At 36.0% G+C, this 17764-nt stretch overlaps 1 protein-coding gene across 3 annotated transcripts in view; it reads right to left on the bottom strand.

The window, feature by feature from the left end:
* Window positions 1-2020: 2020 nt before the first annotated feature.
* Window positions 2021-17764, bottom strand: part of LOC134536980 (uncharacterized) — a 579850-nt gene continuing 564106 nt past the window's right edge. For 2 of the 3 annotated variants that reach the window (XR_010075901.1, XM_063377118.1), the window contains one exon: window positions 3751-4339. Coding sequence is in view for 1 of the 3 variants with exons in the window: in XM_063377118.1 (XP_063233188.1) it covers window positions 4204-4339 (136 nt within the window). In the remaining 2 variants the exon portion in view is untranslated. Of the gene's footprint in view, window positions 4340-17764 lie in introns of all 3 variants that reach the window. The other variant, XR_010075909.1, reaches the window with a different exon arrangement.

Raw genomic sequence — 17764 nt, 5'->3', positions numbered from 1 at the left:
TGAGGAGAGGCTAGGGGGAAAGAAAGGGAAGGGGAAATTGGCACCTTGAGGCGGAGAGGGGTTAAGAGGGGAGAAGGAAAGGAAGGCTGCGGCACGGAGATGACGTCACAGAAGCGCGGCGGGCGCTTCAACTTTTCTTTTAAATTTAATTATATCTTACCTGGTTCTTTGCCGCGGGTTATTGTCTGAAGGCCATATGTTTTATATGTTCTTCAGCCAATCAGCAGCCGGTTCAGGTCAGGGATATTAATTAAATTCTAATTGTTAGTAAGGGAATGTAAAATATGGCGTCTTCATCGTATGGGTTTTACCAATACGCCACTTATTTTGGTGATTGAACATGAAAGTTTTAACTTCAGTGTTCTTATATATATTTAAAAGAATTCACCAGACGTCACATAGTTTTTGTGAGTATTAATTATGACATCATTTGACAGTTCAGTCACGTATTTAGCAAATACGTTTACGCGTCGTAAGGAACGTGATTTGGAACATCATCCTGGACATTTATACATGTTAATTCATCTAGTCCTTACATGAATTTATAACCAAATAGAAGCATTATATGATTTTGAGTAAATACATTTAAATTGTATAAAACATCAACATTTTCAGTTTGGAAATTAGAATTTGAAAACCAGTGGTCCGATTTAATAGTTTCTCGAAGCCGTGGTAATAATAATTAATTTTCATTGAACCCTCAAATATTATAATAACATTTCTAATTTCTACAACCTACACATTGAATGGAAGCAATAGGATTTAATAATTTTACTAATAAACTCTTGAATTTGTATTTCTGTGCCGACCTTAATTCCTACAATTGATACAGCGAATAATCAAACCACATGTCACGAATTTCAAATTAATTGTAGGCCTATTAATAATTTAACTAACCATTTTATGGACTATTTACTACCTATATGTGTTATGGTAATAAATAATAGTTTATCATAGAAATTACATAAAAAAGTATCCTTGCTAGTCTTCCTACTTCTGTATGTGTAATTGTAAGGTTAATAATTATTTATGTTTATCAACCCATTCATTATTCTAATAGTATTATTAATATTAATATTAATACTAATAAAGACCAGTAACGTTGCAAAGTACTAATATGTTTCCACGCTTATAGTGACAGAGAAGATCGCAATATAGTGTTTAATATAAATGAAAGTAATTTTAAATTGTTCTTCCAAACCCGAAATTATTATTCCACTAGCTGACCCGGCGAACTTCGTACCGCCTTAGCGTAGCAATGATGCACTACTTTATTTTGTATAGCTGACCTATCTTAGGTATGAGTACCTATTCAATTTGAATTTGCCGTATTTCGAGTTCTGCGGCCTAAGCTTGTACGTCTGGTTGGTGGCATTGTTAAAAACGAAAATCCAACTTAAAATAAAAAGCTCTCATACATTTTCTGTATAACCATGTATACCAAATTATAGTATTGTGTAGTCACCAAAAAGTTCTAAAAATCAATATGAAGCTGTGAACTTACCATGATTAACAAACACTTATTAGCAAACAAAAATCTTCTTAGTCTTTAAAACAATTATATGTCAAACGACATAAAGTTACATTAAAAAAGTTCAAAAATGAAAATTCAACTGTAAATTAAAGAAAACGGTTGTATTCTTCTTTATAAGCAAGTATATCACACAAAAACAAACATAGAAAATGTTTACATATTGTATTGATTTGTTTTTCTATTTTTAAACTGCAACACAGTAATAACGAATTATGGCATGACAATGGCCTAGGCAGAATGTACACAGCCAGAATAGCCTGCGCCAGCAGCTCTGTACCGAATGTACCGGTACAATATGTAGTAAAACGTTAATGTTGATAAATATTTCCTAAACGATACAGTTTCTTTACATCCTCTTTTAAGATATTTGCAGCAAACATTCTGTCAATTCTATGTCAAACGTCATAAGGTTACTTTAAAAGTATTTATATTGTACAAAGTGTTGGGTTAGTTTGGAAATAATTTTATATATGGTGGTTCATTATTCTTAAATTTTCTAATTTTCCGTTAAATTTTTTCTTTCATAAGAACCTTCTCGTGACAATAACAAACACAACAAAAAAAGAATTAGTGAAATCGGTTCAGTCATTTACGCGTGATAGCGAGACCAAGGGAAATAGGAATTCATTATTCTTAAATTTTCTAATTTTCCGCACAATTTTCTTAATTTTTTCTTTCATAAGAACCTTCTCCTGACCATAGCAAACACAATAAAAAAAAATTAGTGAAATCGGTCCAGCCGTTCACGCGTGATGCCGTGACCAAGGAAAACGGGTTTCAATTTTATATATATAGATAATTTCATCTGATTCTGACGCACATGGAGTTGCGACAATATTTTATTCAATGGGAACTACGTAAAATGTGTTATAAATTATCTATCATCCATGGAAGTCAAACACAGATCTTTAGAAAGTTTCAAGTTTACAGTACTTAGCCATTATTTAACATTTTCAGTTTGCGTAACGAAACTATACATACCTCATATCAGTATTGTATAGAAAGTATTTTCTAGAAGAACATAGAAAGTAACCAAAACAAATATGAATATAAAAATTTAAACATAATTAGCTAATGTTGAAGGCTATGGTAGTGATTAGATCACGGGACCGACTTTAAGGCGATATTTTCCACAGCCGATTTGAAAATAAATTTAGTTAGTTTGTGATTATGACTGGGCTAAAAATCACAACGAAAGATAACTACCAGTGTGGCATAGCTGAATCCATTTCCTAATTAATATTGAGTCATTCTGATTTAGGTTTTCTTTGGTTTACTGAAATAATTATTGGCAATCCTGGAATGTTTCCTTACTGTAGGGTATTATTCATATATTTTTTTGCAGTATTCCTAATATGTTTTGGTTAATTTTAGCAAAAAATACAGAGGTTCAAATTTTCAAAATGGAAAACCGAAATGTACAAAATTCTGTGAAAATCGGTGTAGTAGGAACAAAAAGTAACAGAAACACAGAGAGAAATGTAATCACATGAGTATATTTTCCTTCTGAATAATAGAGCAAAAAATCGACAAAACTTTTAATTAAATCTCCGTAATAATACTACCCCATAGCAAGGCTACCAAAAAAAACTAACGCCACGGGGACAAACATTTTATCGTGCCTCCTCTCCATTATTTATTACATAACTTTTCGAATCTCAGAATTTAAAAACAAAACTAAATCTGAAGACAGTATATTTTGCCACGGCCATAACTGTAAATGTGATCTGTGCATATCACATAAAATGTAGGTTTTTAATTAATTGCATTAGAAAGAGACTTGTAAATTTCGTAATTCTCTCAGGGTTAAATAAAGCATTAAAAAAAATTTGGTTGTGTGTAAAGTCGGTTTACGGACGATAGTTTAACGTGACAACGTCATAACAAAACAATGATGAAATTATTGATCCAGAAGAAAATGAAATATCATATTTGGCCTGAGGCTGAGCCGTAATAGGTTTTTGCAACCAAACCATTTAGGCATTAAAAATATTATATTCTTTGAGGAAGAAATTTTTTTAAAAATTTTCTATCTTTTGTATGATAAAATCTACCTCTGCATACTTTTATGAATAAAATTGAATCATTTTTATTGAATTATCACTATTTTGTATGGATACAAAGAATGAGTGAAATGAAATATACAATTTAATTAATAAATTTATTTTTATTTGCATTCATTAATTCAAATATATTTATTACTTTTGAAGTGTCGTGCGCGCTGTATTTATTTTTACAAGTACAAAAAAAAAATTCAGCCTAGTCAGCGTTGCTATTCGCACAGCCACGAGGCCATATTGGAAACAATTGTTTCAGATGATATAAATTAATAATATTCCACGCACGATATTTGTTTGACTTTCTTTTAACTAGCATTTTCTCTGTTGGACTCGAAATATTTACACGTTCGTGGGCTCATAACTATAATACGGTGTGTGATTTAGTTGATCAAATAATAACTCATGAAAAATAATTACCAATGTCAAACTAAAGCGTGAAAAGTAAAGAAATTATTTTTTCTGGGCAGAGTATCGTCGTGGCCGAGGCCACTCGCATCTCTTTTGTCGACGCCGGCTGTGCCAGTGGGGCGCAGGCGTCATAAAGCACGACAGAGGCACGTGCACGCGGGCTCACGTTCGTGCCCTCAGCGTGCCGGGAATACAGCGGCCTCAACTCCCCTTCCCCCTGGACCGCTCTTTGGGAGACTCCCGTCGCCGCGTCGCTGCTGCCGGCAGTTCAAACTGCAGCCCCTCCAGACGTCCGGAAGGCATCTTCAACTCCGTCACCCCTCTGTTCCACCGAGAGCTGCAATGTAACAATAAACACGTTCAATTGCGTTTTTGCTTTCGTGCGAAGTTAAACTTAACACGGTGAACCGGCAAAAACACTTTCAGTTAAGTATAGAACGAACCCAATTAAAATATTCAAAACTTTATATATTTAGCTGTAGTAAAAAAATTTAAATATAGAACTTTTATGAAGCAGCGATGAATTTCTCTCTCTTTAAAATACTTTACATCTCAGCTTGTACCAACTCTAAATATAAAACTAATAGAGGATAATTATTATTGAAAGAAAAATAAACCACTTGAATGCTCCTAGTTAAATGTCTGTGAAATCAGGTCTAAAGACAAAACTGAAGTTGCAGCTACTACAGATATTGGCATATTAATAAAGATTGTAGGCTATGTATAAAGTTATGACGGTAGGGGAAAGACCCGGAAAAGTGGAAAAAATTACATTGGTAACACAATGACACGGGACGAAATGACAAAGAACACAAAATAACATCTCTGTGACGTTTTGGATAATGTTTGAAAAAAAAAAAAAGGAAGAAAGGCGAGGGTGAGTTATTGGTTCCGAACATAAAAACTTTCAGCAATATAAAGAGTATCGTTTATCTGCGCAAATAAATAATTATATTTTATCTGCATGTAGGTAGGCCTATGCCTCAAAGCCGATTACTTAGCCTAACAAAGCGTTAAATACGTTTCATTTTATTAGGCCTATTATTACGTTTTTAAACTATATCGAAGGTGCGAGGACTAGCAAAATCAACGTAATATTATCGTACAGATAAATCTCCATGCATATCCAAGCCTTACTCAGAGTTTACATCCAGATTCTCTCCACGAGTCTTGGGTTTGATCTGAACACCCAGGAATGGCTGAAATTGACGAACACTGAGTCAGAAGCCGAGTAATTTGGAGCCCCATTATCATCTTGGAGCTGTCGTCGCCTTAAGCGTCCGTGACTATACGTGTGACATAAAACCGTGTCCAATCAAATCAAAACTATACTTCAGGCCTGCGTATGGTGTTGACTCACAGTTTATGAGGACTTAGAACCAATCAGAAACTCTCTCTAACAACACCCCTGAGAAGAACAGCAAATGAGCAGGTGACATTTGTTCAAACACATTTAGGGAGGCGAAGTTTATTCCAGTAATCACCGAATTCTTAAAATTTTCCAGTTCCTAAAGATATAAATAAAAGTAATCTGAAATGCCCATTTCTTATTGACTCGGGTTGGAATCCCAAACATCCGCGTAATTGAGTAGTCTCGGGTGTTCATTGGCGGCTATCACGCTTCACTTCTTCTCCTTGTCGCAAATGGTTTGGTAAGATAAATGTTAGGTGTTCTTCGTGGACTTATAGTTCTACTAGGCGTGAAAAAAAAATCTTCCAAAGGACAGTGGTCATTCGTATTTCTAACATTTGCAACGCAGACTGCGACAAAATGACAGAGTCAATGACAGCCATGTTGGTACGCGAAAAGGTGCCACAACGACGTCTTCTCAGTGCTCGATGGAGTGACTGTTCGCTCGGCGCGGTCGAGGAAGCGAGCGGCCAGGCGCTCTGGGGGGAGCGAGGCGCCACTTCTCTGCCCTGATTGGTCAGCAGCGGCGCCGAGGCGGCCGAGCCCCTGAGCGGCCCCCCGCCCGGTCGATTACCGCCCGCTCGGCCCCACCGGTCCACAGAACAAGGACGGAGACACAGGAGTGGAACCCTTACAGTTCCCACTGAAACCATGTTTGGCAAAGGCGGCGCTATATTTTGGGTGGACCCATAACTACTAGCAAAAAAAAAAAAAAACTCGCACGGGAGGTTCCTATCCAAAGTGTAAGGTTTATAATGTTGATTTACCTACTCGAACACTAATTGCTTAGCAACAGAGATTTAAATTGTGCGAGAAACTCCTAATGCTGTTTTGTAATAGAAAAAAAAAATGTTCTGTTTAACATTTGTACGAGATGTAAAATTTCTGGAATGCCAAAAAATAAAATATGTGAAATAATTTTCACTGATTTGTTTGTCTGATAACAGCTTATGAATTACTTCTCACAATCAATATAGCTACGTTATTTATATAGTAGGCATGTTAAAGGTACTATATAGCGGGTGAGCCCAAAAATAGGTCTCAGTCTCGACTATTAGTGTTTCTCCCATGCATCGGTCGCGGTGGGCTGCCCACCAGCGAGGATAAATATCTCAGAAAACGTCGAGTGACAAAGACTCCTTTTCCTCGCGCGTACACCTTCGCGTTCGCTCGAAAGCCACGCTGTCAAAACTACACTGGGTTACACTATGCTTTTTCCTTCGCGATGGGACGAGTTAATTAGCGTAATTCGTAAACTGGGAAGCTCGTAGCTGTGATGCGCAGCGTTTTATCGTTCCCCGATAGCATTGCGTTGTGTGGAAGGTCTACTTTTTATTCCCAGCGCTGCGATCCGCCGTGCGCAGGATTGCCAACCTTGACACTCCCTCCAAGGCTACTTGCACAATTTCCTCTTATTTTACTCTCGGAAGTCATTTGAAGTTTTACACTATTATTTAATTAATTGTACACGTTGCAAATGAATAATGTTGGTACTAAACAAGGATGTTAAATTGGTAGAAGATTTGTCAGTAATTGCTGTAATTCGTAAATTGTTAGTATGCTATTATGTCTAATTCCTAGATATAACTAATTATACGCTGTTTAACGTCTAATGATTCAGTGGAAGAGATAGCGTACACGCCTTAACTGCGTCAAACTAAAGTCGGAATAAATAAAATAAAGAACTCCACTCAACTGAGTATGTTTGGGTTGGCATAATTGGTTTAAAACTCCACCAAAACAGCTGTAAATAGCGTTTGCGCACGCAAACGCGCGAATAGAAGGACTGTAGAGTCAGGCTAGGTCACAATGGATGCGTGTTCTGACAAAAATAAATTCGTCAGAACAGCTCAGATTTGTTCGTCAGAACATTTTAGTTTCAGTGCAGGCGTGTCTCATATCAGTTTGATTCTATCCTCCAGCCAAAATGGAACCAATAGACGATGCGCATCTCCTTGAAGGTCCACTATCGAAGTATTTATTAATGCGTGGTGAAAGTTTATAAACTATTTTGTTGGCCCAGTAGGAGAAATTTAATTTTAATATAGTATATTTTAATTAATATAGAAGTTAAAAAAAATTGTAAATTTTAAACTAAATTTTAAAAGTTTAAAGATAAAAAAATATGAATGTGTACCCACATTATAGGTACTACTTTGTCCCACTTCTACCGAAAAAGATCACTGTCAAGGTAATTATTTTCTTGCATATCCAACAGACATTTATTTTCAAATACAAGACTAATTAATTTTTCTACGCCATTTTTAGGACCCATTGATTAACTTCCAACAAGCACGATGACGTCACAACTAAATTCAAAAAAATCAAACTGGTTTCAACGACCTGCCAGTTCTGGCGTGTTAGTGCCCAGTCAGCAGGCAGTGTAAACACCTCCATTTCATTCGCATTGTTTGATTATTCTGGAGAACTCGTCAAAACACGCGTCCACTGTTACGGTAGCCTTAGCGACTATTGTCTCATGTATCTGCGGGGGTTCCGAGTGTCATGGGACCTCGCTGGTCGACGCAGCCGAGCTCAGTGCACTGTGGCTCACAGTGAGACGGTTTCCGTATTCAAAACCCTGGTACGCATGAATAGAAATATGTTGGTTCAGTATAAGTACGTGCTACAGCCACAAAAAAATCACATAAGAAACATATGGTAAAGATAGCAGGATTTCGCAGCCATTCTCTAAAATTTCCTGGCTTGAGGTATCTAGCCGCGTTGAAAGCCATGATTTGAATGAAGTTTCGGTCGACATTGCAATCGCCATCTTCATTGTAGCAGTTAAATATACATGTACATAGGCCCATATAAGATTTGTTAATGCTGTCAGTAAAATTCGCCATCACTCAATTTTATTTTCCATTGTTTACAAAGACGTATTATATGCAAAAAAAATAACCATAGCAGTGTGTTGCAAATGTTAATATTTTGTTATTGTAATACTACAAACCTATTTCTTGGCAACTGGTTTCCCAAATAATATTTTGTATAAGTATAATAAAATTTATGTTAATAAAAGAAAAGTTTTGGTGCTTTAATTACAATGTTTTCCATTTGTTATTTATTTATTAAACTGTTTGTGCCTTTAATAAAAAACTTTTATTACTCAAATCACAGCAAGGCTTGGTTATTTAAAACAAACTGAATATAGAGATCAAACTTTATGTTGATATGATGATATATCATGAATATATTTTGGGTCAAGATCGTCTTTAATCCACGCTAGCTTCTTCTTACTCTTATGATCGGAAGAAATAATTATTTAAAAAACCAAATTATTTAATTTATTTAAAAAACCAAATTATTTAAGGTTGAATCGCAGTCCTTTACTACTGTAGTATATTGTCTCATTGGCCGATTAAAGTGCAGAACGAGATGTTTTACTCGATTAGAACCAATAAGAAAAATTATTGAAAATGTGAATAAATTGTATTAGAGGCTTCTTTTGAACCGTTAAGTTTTCTTCCAGTACACCATCATTCTAACTGCATGTAATCGTAAACTTTTTGAACTTTTCACCTTCAATTTACAAAGAATGCTGGTTATATATTATCTAGGTTTCTTTTTTGAATTACTGTTATCTTCGTATGATTACGGAAGTTGATTTTATTTGCTTTGAACACTATTAAACAATAATAATCTCATTATATTAGCAGAACACTCAATATCTTGTTGAGTCTACAACAAAACCTTCTTTTTTCTTCCGCGTGTATGTTTACGTATCACAGACGTCGGAGTCGGATCCCGGAGTTGTTCTACGTAGATGCAGTTATCTGACATTACGAACTCATTTTTATTTCAGGTTAATTCTTCGCTGCAAATTCTGTAACTTTAATGTAGTTTTGAACAGCGTATCGGCGACTTAACGGTTATTTACATAGTGTTTTAGAGCATGCTGGCTGGGACCTACTCAAAGGACATACGTCGACTACAATACTCCTTTCGATCAGCGTGTTAGCGTATCGTAATGCACGTGGCGAAGCGCTCCCCTTAGAGCGACATCCCATAGACTAATGATGAATGTAAGCCGATTAAAGTTTCTTGCGCAATAGACTTCATTAGCTATTGAATGGCCAACAGAGCTATCGAATTCAGCTGACGTTTCAACGGCTCACATTATAGTTTACGATAGGTATTACAAAAAAACACATGCGTTTAGCTAAGTGTTTGAAAGAAAAGAAGTTATTTTAAGAAGAAAACATTTCACTGAATATTTTTTTAAGACTAAACAAAATTTAACTAAACACAAAAACTGCTTCCAGAGGCTGTAACCTCAAAATCTGCATCTGTGTCCGCCAAGACGCTAGTTTTCTACGGTTCTGTAGGAAAATGAGCAGTTACACGTTGGGACCACAAATTGCTTACTGCGCGCTTAAGGCTGGGTTAACAATTAAAAAAACATAAGCGAGTGCAGAGCAGGCTATGCGGCCAACTGTGCACACGGCCTGTGTACAATTTAAATCTTATTGTTAATTTCAGCCAATGAAGTTTCGCAATGTATCCCAAAATATGTTGCCAATGTTAGTAAGTGACTATATTGTTGCGATTTACCGGGTTCGTAAAGGATAGCCCAATTAATAGATTTTACTACACACTACACAGTTTTATAAATGGCCAATATTTATGTCACTTACAAAAATCTTCTAAAATGGCTAAAAATCAATTGCACTTAAAAATAATGTTGCTTCCCAAGTCACTCATTTCTTAAAATCCACACAACTCGCTGGGCCGCACCTCTGGCGCAACTCTCGCCGCAACACCCCTCGTGGATCTCCACCGCGAGACTTCGCCGCCGCACTCCGCCGTCGCCGACGCACTTGCCTTCGCCGAGGACACACTCGACGCCTCGCTCGTAACTTCTCTCGGAACTCCGCCGCGCCCGCGACACTATCGCCCGGAACTGAACTCTCTGCCCTGGAACCTTCGTCCAGGGACTTCGCCGCTCTATCGCCCGGAAACTCCGCCGCGGGAGAACTCCCGACTCCACTCATTCACTCACTCCCTGCCCTGGAACCCTCGTCCAAGTACTTCGCCACTCTGCCGCAACCGCGCCACTATCGCCCCGGAAACTCCGCCGCGGGAAAGCTCCCGCCTGAACTCTGACTCAGCTCAGACTCAACCTCGGCCGGCGTCCCGGGCACATATGTAGGCCCAGTCACCTTCCAGAACTCCCGAGCGTGGCTGGGGCCAGTCGCGTCATTCCGCGCCGACCCGACGGCAGAAATCTCTCGAAACACGTGCCGGCGGCTCGCGTAACTCCGCAGCTGTCCGGTGTCAGTTACGTGTTAAAGGCAGGGCGCCGCGCGGTGATTGGGGGGAAGGAGGGGGGAAAGCGACAATCCTTGTTATATTCCAGGCGCGCGCGGTGCATCTCATGTTGCGGCAGCCGCCAGCCAGCTCTGCGCCTGCACGTGTCCCAGCCTTGCTCACGTTCGTAGCAATATTAGCTACCAAATTATTATCCCCCGACACCTTACCAACAATTTGTGAGCACAGTTTTTCAAGATATAAATAAATAAGGGTTACATAAAATATTTAGTTACCCATGTTTACCAAGACACAATTTTTTTTTTACAATTTTTGCAAGTGACTTATAAGTAATAACATTATTTAATTTTAAAGCAGGAATTACACCTGTGCATTGTAAAATCTCGACAATTTCTTGTTACAATGTGATTGATAGATATACACAGTTCTCTAGTCCCGCCGTAATGGCTTCCTACTATATTTTCATTGGTTGTTGCGTCTTGCGCCCCTAACAGAAATAAAATATATTCACGACCTGTCTCCCATGCTCACGACCGTCCTATGCGCTTTTTTGAATCCTTAGGTTCGAAAACATGGCCGTCCAGTCTTGTGCTCACGACCTACTGTGATCTCATACGCCATGTTGATAATTTTTATTTTTGTAATTACTTTTATGTTAGAGGGATTTATAAAATTTTAACTCGATGCCTCCATTACATTTGTTGTTCTGCTAAAAGTATTTTCTACAGCTTTTGACTTAATGTAAAATATAATATGTAGGTGTAAAATAACGTGCATGTCTTCGAAATTATTACCAGTTGCACGAATTTATTCAACACATTATAAAACACTAAGAAAACATCTAAATGTGTAATGCAGGGTGAATTCAAGAATCTATACCGGATGTTTTTGTTTTAAAATTTATTCACTCTCCTAAAAATACAGTTTGAATACCAAATACGGAAACAGAACCACCCGTTCCCACTCAGCGTATTCTGAAATGCTTTTCGTGAAAAGACTTCACTTGGATATATTGAGCAGTTTTCAAATCACGTGATTTCTTCTGACGCTCTGCACACCCTATGTGTGCACAGGTAATATATAAATTTGCAGTCTATGCTATATAAAGCTATCCTTATTTACTCTGTGCATATACCGATGGTGGGGAAGCCGCGGTGGTTGAGTGGTCAAATCAATCATCTCTCACTAAGGCGACCCGGGTTATATTCCCGGCGGAAAATAACCTGGAAGTTTCTTCCAGTAGAAAACGTGGCGGACGTAGTCATGTAGTGGGAGTTTTTCTCTGATTACTCCTGTTTCCCCCATCTATTAACTCAGTCAATTCTTCATTCTGATCTTATCACCTTTGAAGTCGATGAGACGTTTAGCAAATTTATTAATTTATTCTTTCTCTAATTCCATGATGGAAGAAAGTAATACTATAGGACATGTGTTGTTAGATATTGATCATGTTTTCGGAGGCCCGAAGGCCAACGCACCCGCCTTCCGCCCCTCCCAAATGTGCGCCCTTTAAGGGTAGATTGGGAGTCTGCTTGCAGATCTGTATAGTCCAGGGCCCCTTCCTACTGAAGCTACCAGATCCAGAAAACATGTCCCCTCCACCACTATGGTACCCGCTGGGCTAGAAGAGTGGCTTCACAGGAACCTGGAGACTGAAATCCTCAGGTGGAGCCACATCCGGGTAAGGGTTCAAGTCAGGTGCTTCCACAGCCCAGCAGAATTAATTGCCATGCGATATATATGTATATGTATATGTGCCATGCGATATATATATAAATATATATATTTTAGATATTGATCAGTGATAAGATAATCAAATCCCACTTCCAAGTTCTTGGTTTTAAACTGAAATACAGTAATTTATTTTTAAATAGTTGAAAAAAATCGCCAGGTTCAGTTTCATTTTAGGTTTGCCATTACCACTCTAGAACATTGTGACGTACAACATGAGGATTGTTCTATAATTATATACATTATTTCTCACTGTTCGCACGTCAGATTCATCATTAAACTGGCAAAATGTATTTCAGAATGTAAACAAACACTCAAAATAATTTTTTAATAATAGATAATACTGTAGCTATAAATAAACTAATGTCTGCAAAACAATCGAATAAGATAGGTCAAACCGTTTATTCGTGTGTTTTATTTACTTTAAATAAGTTAAAAAAGTGGCAAATCAACTGAACTAGAGGCACTCTCCTTAGGGAACTAAGTTAGACAGCCAATTTTCAAAATGTAGTTCTATACACACAACTATATTCCCCTTGGCTGATATCCTGTAATTCTTCGTTGTTCGTCATTCCTGGTGAACTTCAGCTAATTTAGGACTGAAGTTTCAGTACAATTAACACGAAGCCACGAGAACTTCCTCGAGAAAACATCGTGTTTATGCTGTGCCTCGCAGATGTGAGAGTGACGGGGTAGTCGGTAGTCGTGTACGCTAAGGCACAACGTCCATGATGGTAGGTGCCTACCCTCCATTCTGACTGATGATTTACGAACCCCGAGCAAAGTAGAACATATTCAGAGTAAGTTATAAGCTTACGTATTTTTCCCAAGTAATGTTTTATTGCGCATTGGAAGGTGACGTAATACCCAACTTTTGCCCTTATCAAAAAATGGTGATAAATGTCGGTGGTTAAAAAAACCAGGGGAGACGGCTGGCTGTTAAGACATATCGTTCTCAATGTCAAAGGTATAGTAAACAATGTCAGAGCTATCTCGATAGCGATACCACACAGTGTGACTAAGTCTAAAAGACTGAAAAGTCCGAGACAAGTAAGCACATCGATTATATAAACGGCTACTATTGACTGCATAATCCTAGTAAATACGTCTTCCAGGAAATCAGTCTGTCCTGGGGAGTTACTTTTATTTGTACTCGCTAGTGAAACTAGTGCACTAAAAATAAAAGCTAAAAGCAGAAGGTCCTGTCTCATCTCACTGTGTACTGGATACTGACATGAAATCATTAGTTGTAGGTACATCTGTGCCAGTCATAATAAGCGCCATGCTCTTCAAAAGGTTGTTAGTCGTATGTAAATGTAGGTCCGGAGCCTGGAGTCAGAGTGAGATACCAGGTGCTTGTCCGCCATTTTGAATTGTGACATTAGGGTGGCCATTTTGGATAACCACTGACCTTGACATTTCAGCTTAACTCCGGCCGCCATCTGGGATTTCACCATATTTCCCCCCGTCATTTTGGTTTCCACCATCTTGGATTCCGCAATATTCTATTACGCCATACATCACATCCACCATTTTGTTTTCTAGAGACTTCCGCCATCTTGGATTCTAGAAGTTTCGGTCATTTTGAATTATGAGTTCATGGTTGCAATTTTCTTTACAGCCGCCATCTTGAAAATGCGTTGTAAACTATTTTGATATTAATAGTTATAAAAATTATCAAATAGTTCGATAACTTTTGTAAGAGAAAAAAATTTAGAGCACCCGGTTTTGGCTGGGATTTATTTAGTGAAAAAAAAATAATTTTTTTTTCAGGGCTAGAGAGAGAGAGCGAGAGTTATTAGAATACAAAAATGTAACCTTTTAATTCAACAATCGAAAGTACTAGCGGATTGAGGAAGAAAGTAGTTTTTTTTCCGTAATCAGATGTATGCAGTATTTTCGTCTTATTTTGACTATCAAGTGTGAAAAATTTTATTAAGAAATTATAAAAAAAAATGTTTTTAGGTGTAAGTGTATAGAATGGGATGTTTTAATTAATCATGTATATATAATGGTCTTTCTTACTCCTTTCTTAAAATAAGTTGTAGACGTTTATTTTTTTATTGTATAAGATTTCATTAAGAATTACTAAAATACTTCTTCAAGGGATGGAAAATGGGGATGGGGTGCATTTCCGATTTCTCATGTGGATAGTGATATATATTTTCTAAAACAGATGAAGACAGTAGTTTTCCTTTTACTTTATTTTTCAGTTGTGCAAAATTTCATTCAGAAATACCAAAATTATGTTTTATTGGGTGGGAAAAGTAATTGGGTGGGTTTTGCGAAATGTCATGTAGATATTGTTTTTTTTTTTTAAATATAGATGTAGACGGCAATATTATTGTTATTTCAGACGTAAGTTTTAAAAAAAAATTACCAGGAAATACAGTAATTCCACTTTAAATGGGAATAGGAGTTGGTTTTTAGAAATATTATGTATAAAGTTACAGTCTTCTTTTGAAGATAAAATTGTACAAAACATTTTTCAATCTCAAAATAAAACTGTAGATTTGTATAGAAGTCAAACAATTGTGCAAACATACACAAACTCTTCGTTACATCCGTATATATATATATATATATATATATATATATATATATATATATATATATATACATTTTTTCAATAATTAATTTTGATACAATTCATAAGTTTTAATTTTTACTACACGTAGAAATTGTACATGCCTACCTAGTGTAAAATAACTAAACTAACAGAATTAGTTAAGTATTAAACGTTAATCCAAAAACCATTTGTACAAATAAAAAGTAATAAACCTAATGTGATTTTCTTTTACTGTAGTGTTGAAGTGCAATAATCTGTTATGAATAAAAAAATTAAAAATATTCTTCTGTGGCGGGATTCAAACTTGGAATCTTCAAAGTCCTAAACTATGACTTTAACCAATGAGTTAAATATGCCTTATTTTAGGACGATATTGAGTTATCAAAGTTTGTAATCCCAGGATTATCATGTGTTTTAAAATTATCGATTATTTATTTTTGTTGGTATTAAAATTCTTTAAAAGTTTTCCAGAATGATTTGTTTACCAAAAATATTTATTAGGCATACGGATACGCATGGTAAGTCCCCCGTTGCTTACATAAGTGAATATAAACATGTTAATGCCACCATATGTGATAGGCTATCTGGACGATTACGGCTCGTGGGTATAGCAAAAACGCTCACACGTTTTAGACTAAATCATGGTAAACTTCCGTCTATGATGCATGCGTACTTTATTGCATTATATCTAACTTAAACGTGCCTAAAGGAGAAAAACTTCAAAAAAACTCAGTTGTATAGACAATCACATTTTTTTATAAGCATTCCATATTAAAACACCAATTATGCACACGTAGACATATTTAATCCTGAAAACTTTTCAAAAATTGTAGAAGAGAACGTGAATGATTTATAATAGGTGTAGTGTTCGTTAATTTGGTTATAATTTTCTTTCCTTAAAGTCACATCTGTTCATGCGAGGCTAAGTACTTTGTTTCAGAAGAAAAATTCTCAAGTTTAACATCATCTACCTAACTGAAAATCAAACCGTAGACCTATGACATATACATTTTATATCCTGACCGCTGGGCCAAACGTCAGACTTTTATAATAGAGTTTGTGAACAATCATTTTGTCTAAGTGTTTCTGGTATGCGTAATCTTTTCGAATGTTGAATGAAGTAAGTTCCCTTTATGTAGGTTAACAATTATAGTTTAATTTAGTAATTTTCTACGAAAAAATGACTTTATTTAAAACCTTTAGGTTTAAATTGAAAAATATTACTTTCATCGGGTATAATTTTGCTAAGAAGAAAAATGTAGGCATTCGTTGCATTTTCACGAATTATTAAATGGAAATTCAGATAATTTTCTTTATAGTTTCTTAAACGGTATAAAAACTGATTCCATAACTAAAACGCAAACTTCAAGCAGAGCAAATTGTAGTAGAAGTTACTGGGATATAACACTTGTAAGTTTCATTGACCCAACGTTATCATGTTTGGATTTTTAAATACGAGAGAAGAAATGTTTTTTTACATCTCTTATTAAAAAAAATTCTGAAATTTTTTGTTCTAATTACAATGTATCATGGCAAAATTTACAAATAGTTGAACAAAAATTTTACAAATCATTACGTTATTTCTTTAAATCACTGTCATCTATATTATGATATTATAGCATTACCCTATTTTGCATTAAAATGTTGTTTTTCGTTTGTGTGATGTAAGTGACTATGTGATATGTATGATGGATAAGCAAACAGTTTTTTTTTAACAAAACGAACGTGTCCAATAATAGCGCAATTTCATTGCGCTGAGAAGATCTTGCGAAAATGCCAAACTCGCGCTTAGCCAGATTAATATTTGTTTTAGGAAGATTTTCAATCAAATGACTGCGGAAATGTAAGACAAAAGTTGTGTAGAGTTGTGTGATAATTATTACTACTACACTTAGTCTGTACATGAAACCATTACACATACACACACACCGACTGTTTAAGAGGCTTTTCAGCAGCTTTAACAGAGCATTTCGCTAGTTGTTCACGTAATTTCACCGTCACTTGTAATGTTCTTGTAGTGAGGATGACAAACTGTTCGTTGTCTGTTTGAAACTTTCCGACGGAGTTACTTACAACACATCGCCTACATTATATCAGGTGTTTTGGAGGCAGATTTAAACATTCATAGACATAGCTACTTAACAAAATGTAACAAAATTACTTATTTAATATATTTCTTGTAGTTTATGGATGTAGTGATTAATTGCAAAGGTTTCAATGCAGACGAAGTTAAAAAGATATCCTCAACTTAAAAAAAAGTTTTGAGCTGTAAAAAAATTATTAATTGTTTCTTTACACTTTTATGCCCTTGGATACTCAAAAGATCATAGAAGACTTAACCCGAATTATTTTAATGATATACCCTACATACATTTTCAAGTTATTTAGCACATTTCATAAAGTAAAATTTGAAATTTACCACGCGAGTGTATAACAGCGTACAATTTTGTCTACTTTAAATTAACCAACATCTGAAACCAAAATTAATTTTCCCAAGTGGACAAAAAAAATTCCTACTAGATACTATGAATGTACATTGATACCATACGTTGCAATTACAGCTTTGATGATTTAAAATCAATATAAATGCTTTTGAAAATTAACTGGGAGGGATGGTTTGAAAAATAAAAACAGAAGACAAACACAAACAACAATAGAGAAAAGCCAAAAGCTTAGTAGAAAATGCCCGACGATATAACAGTTCAAGCTATTTAAACTTAAAAAATCAAGTAAAAAAAATTATAAATCTATTACTAAAAAAAAACAAGTAATTTTCT

The sequence above is a fragment of the Bacillus rossius genome, chromosome 1, assembly GCF_032445375.1.
Source record: "Bacillus rossius redtenbacheri isolate Brsri chromosome 1, Brsri_v3, whole genome shotgun sequence".
NCBI classification, from domain to species: domain Eukaryota; kingdom Metazoa; phylum Arthropoda; class Insecta; order Phasmatodea; family Bacillidae; genus Bacillus; species Bacillus rossius.
This window is presented reverse-complemented; position numbering and strand designations above follow the sequence as displayed.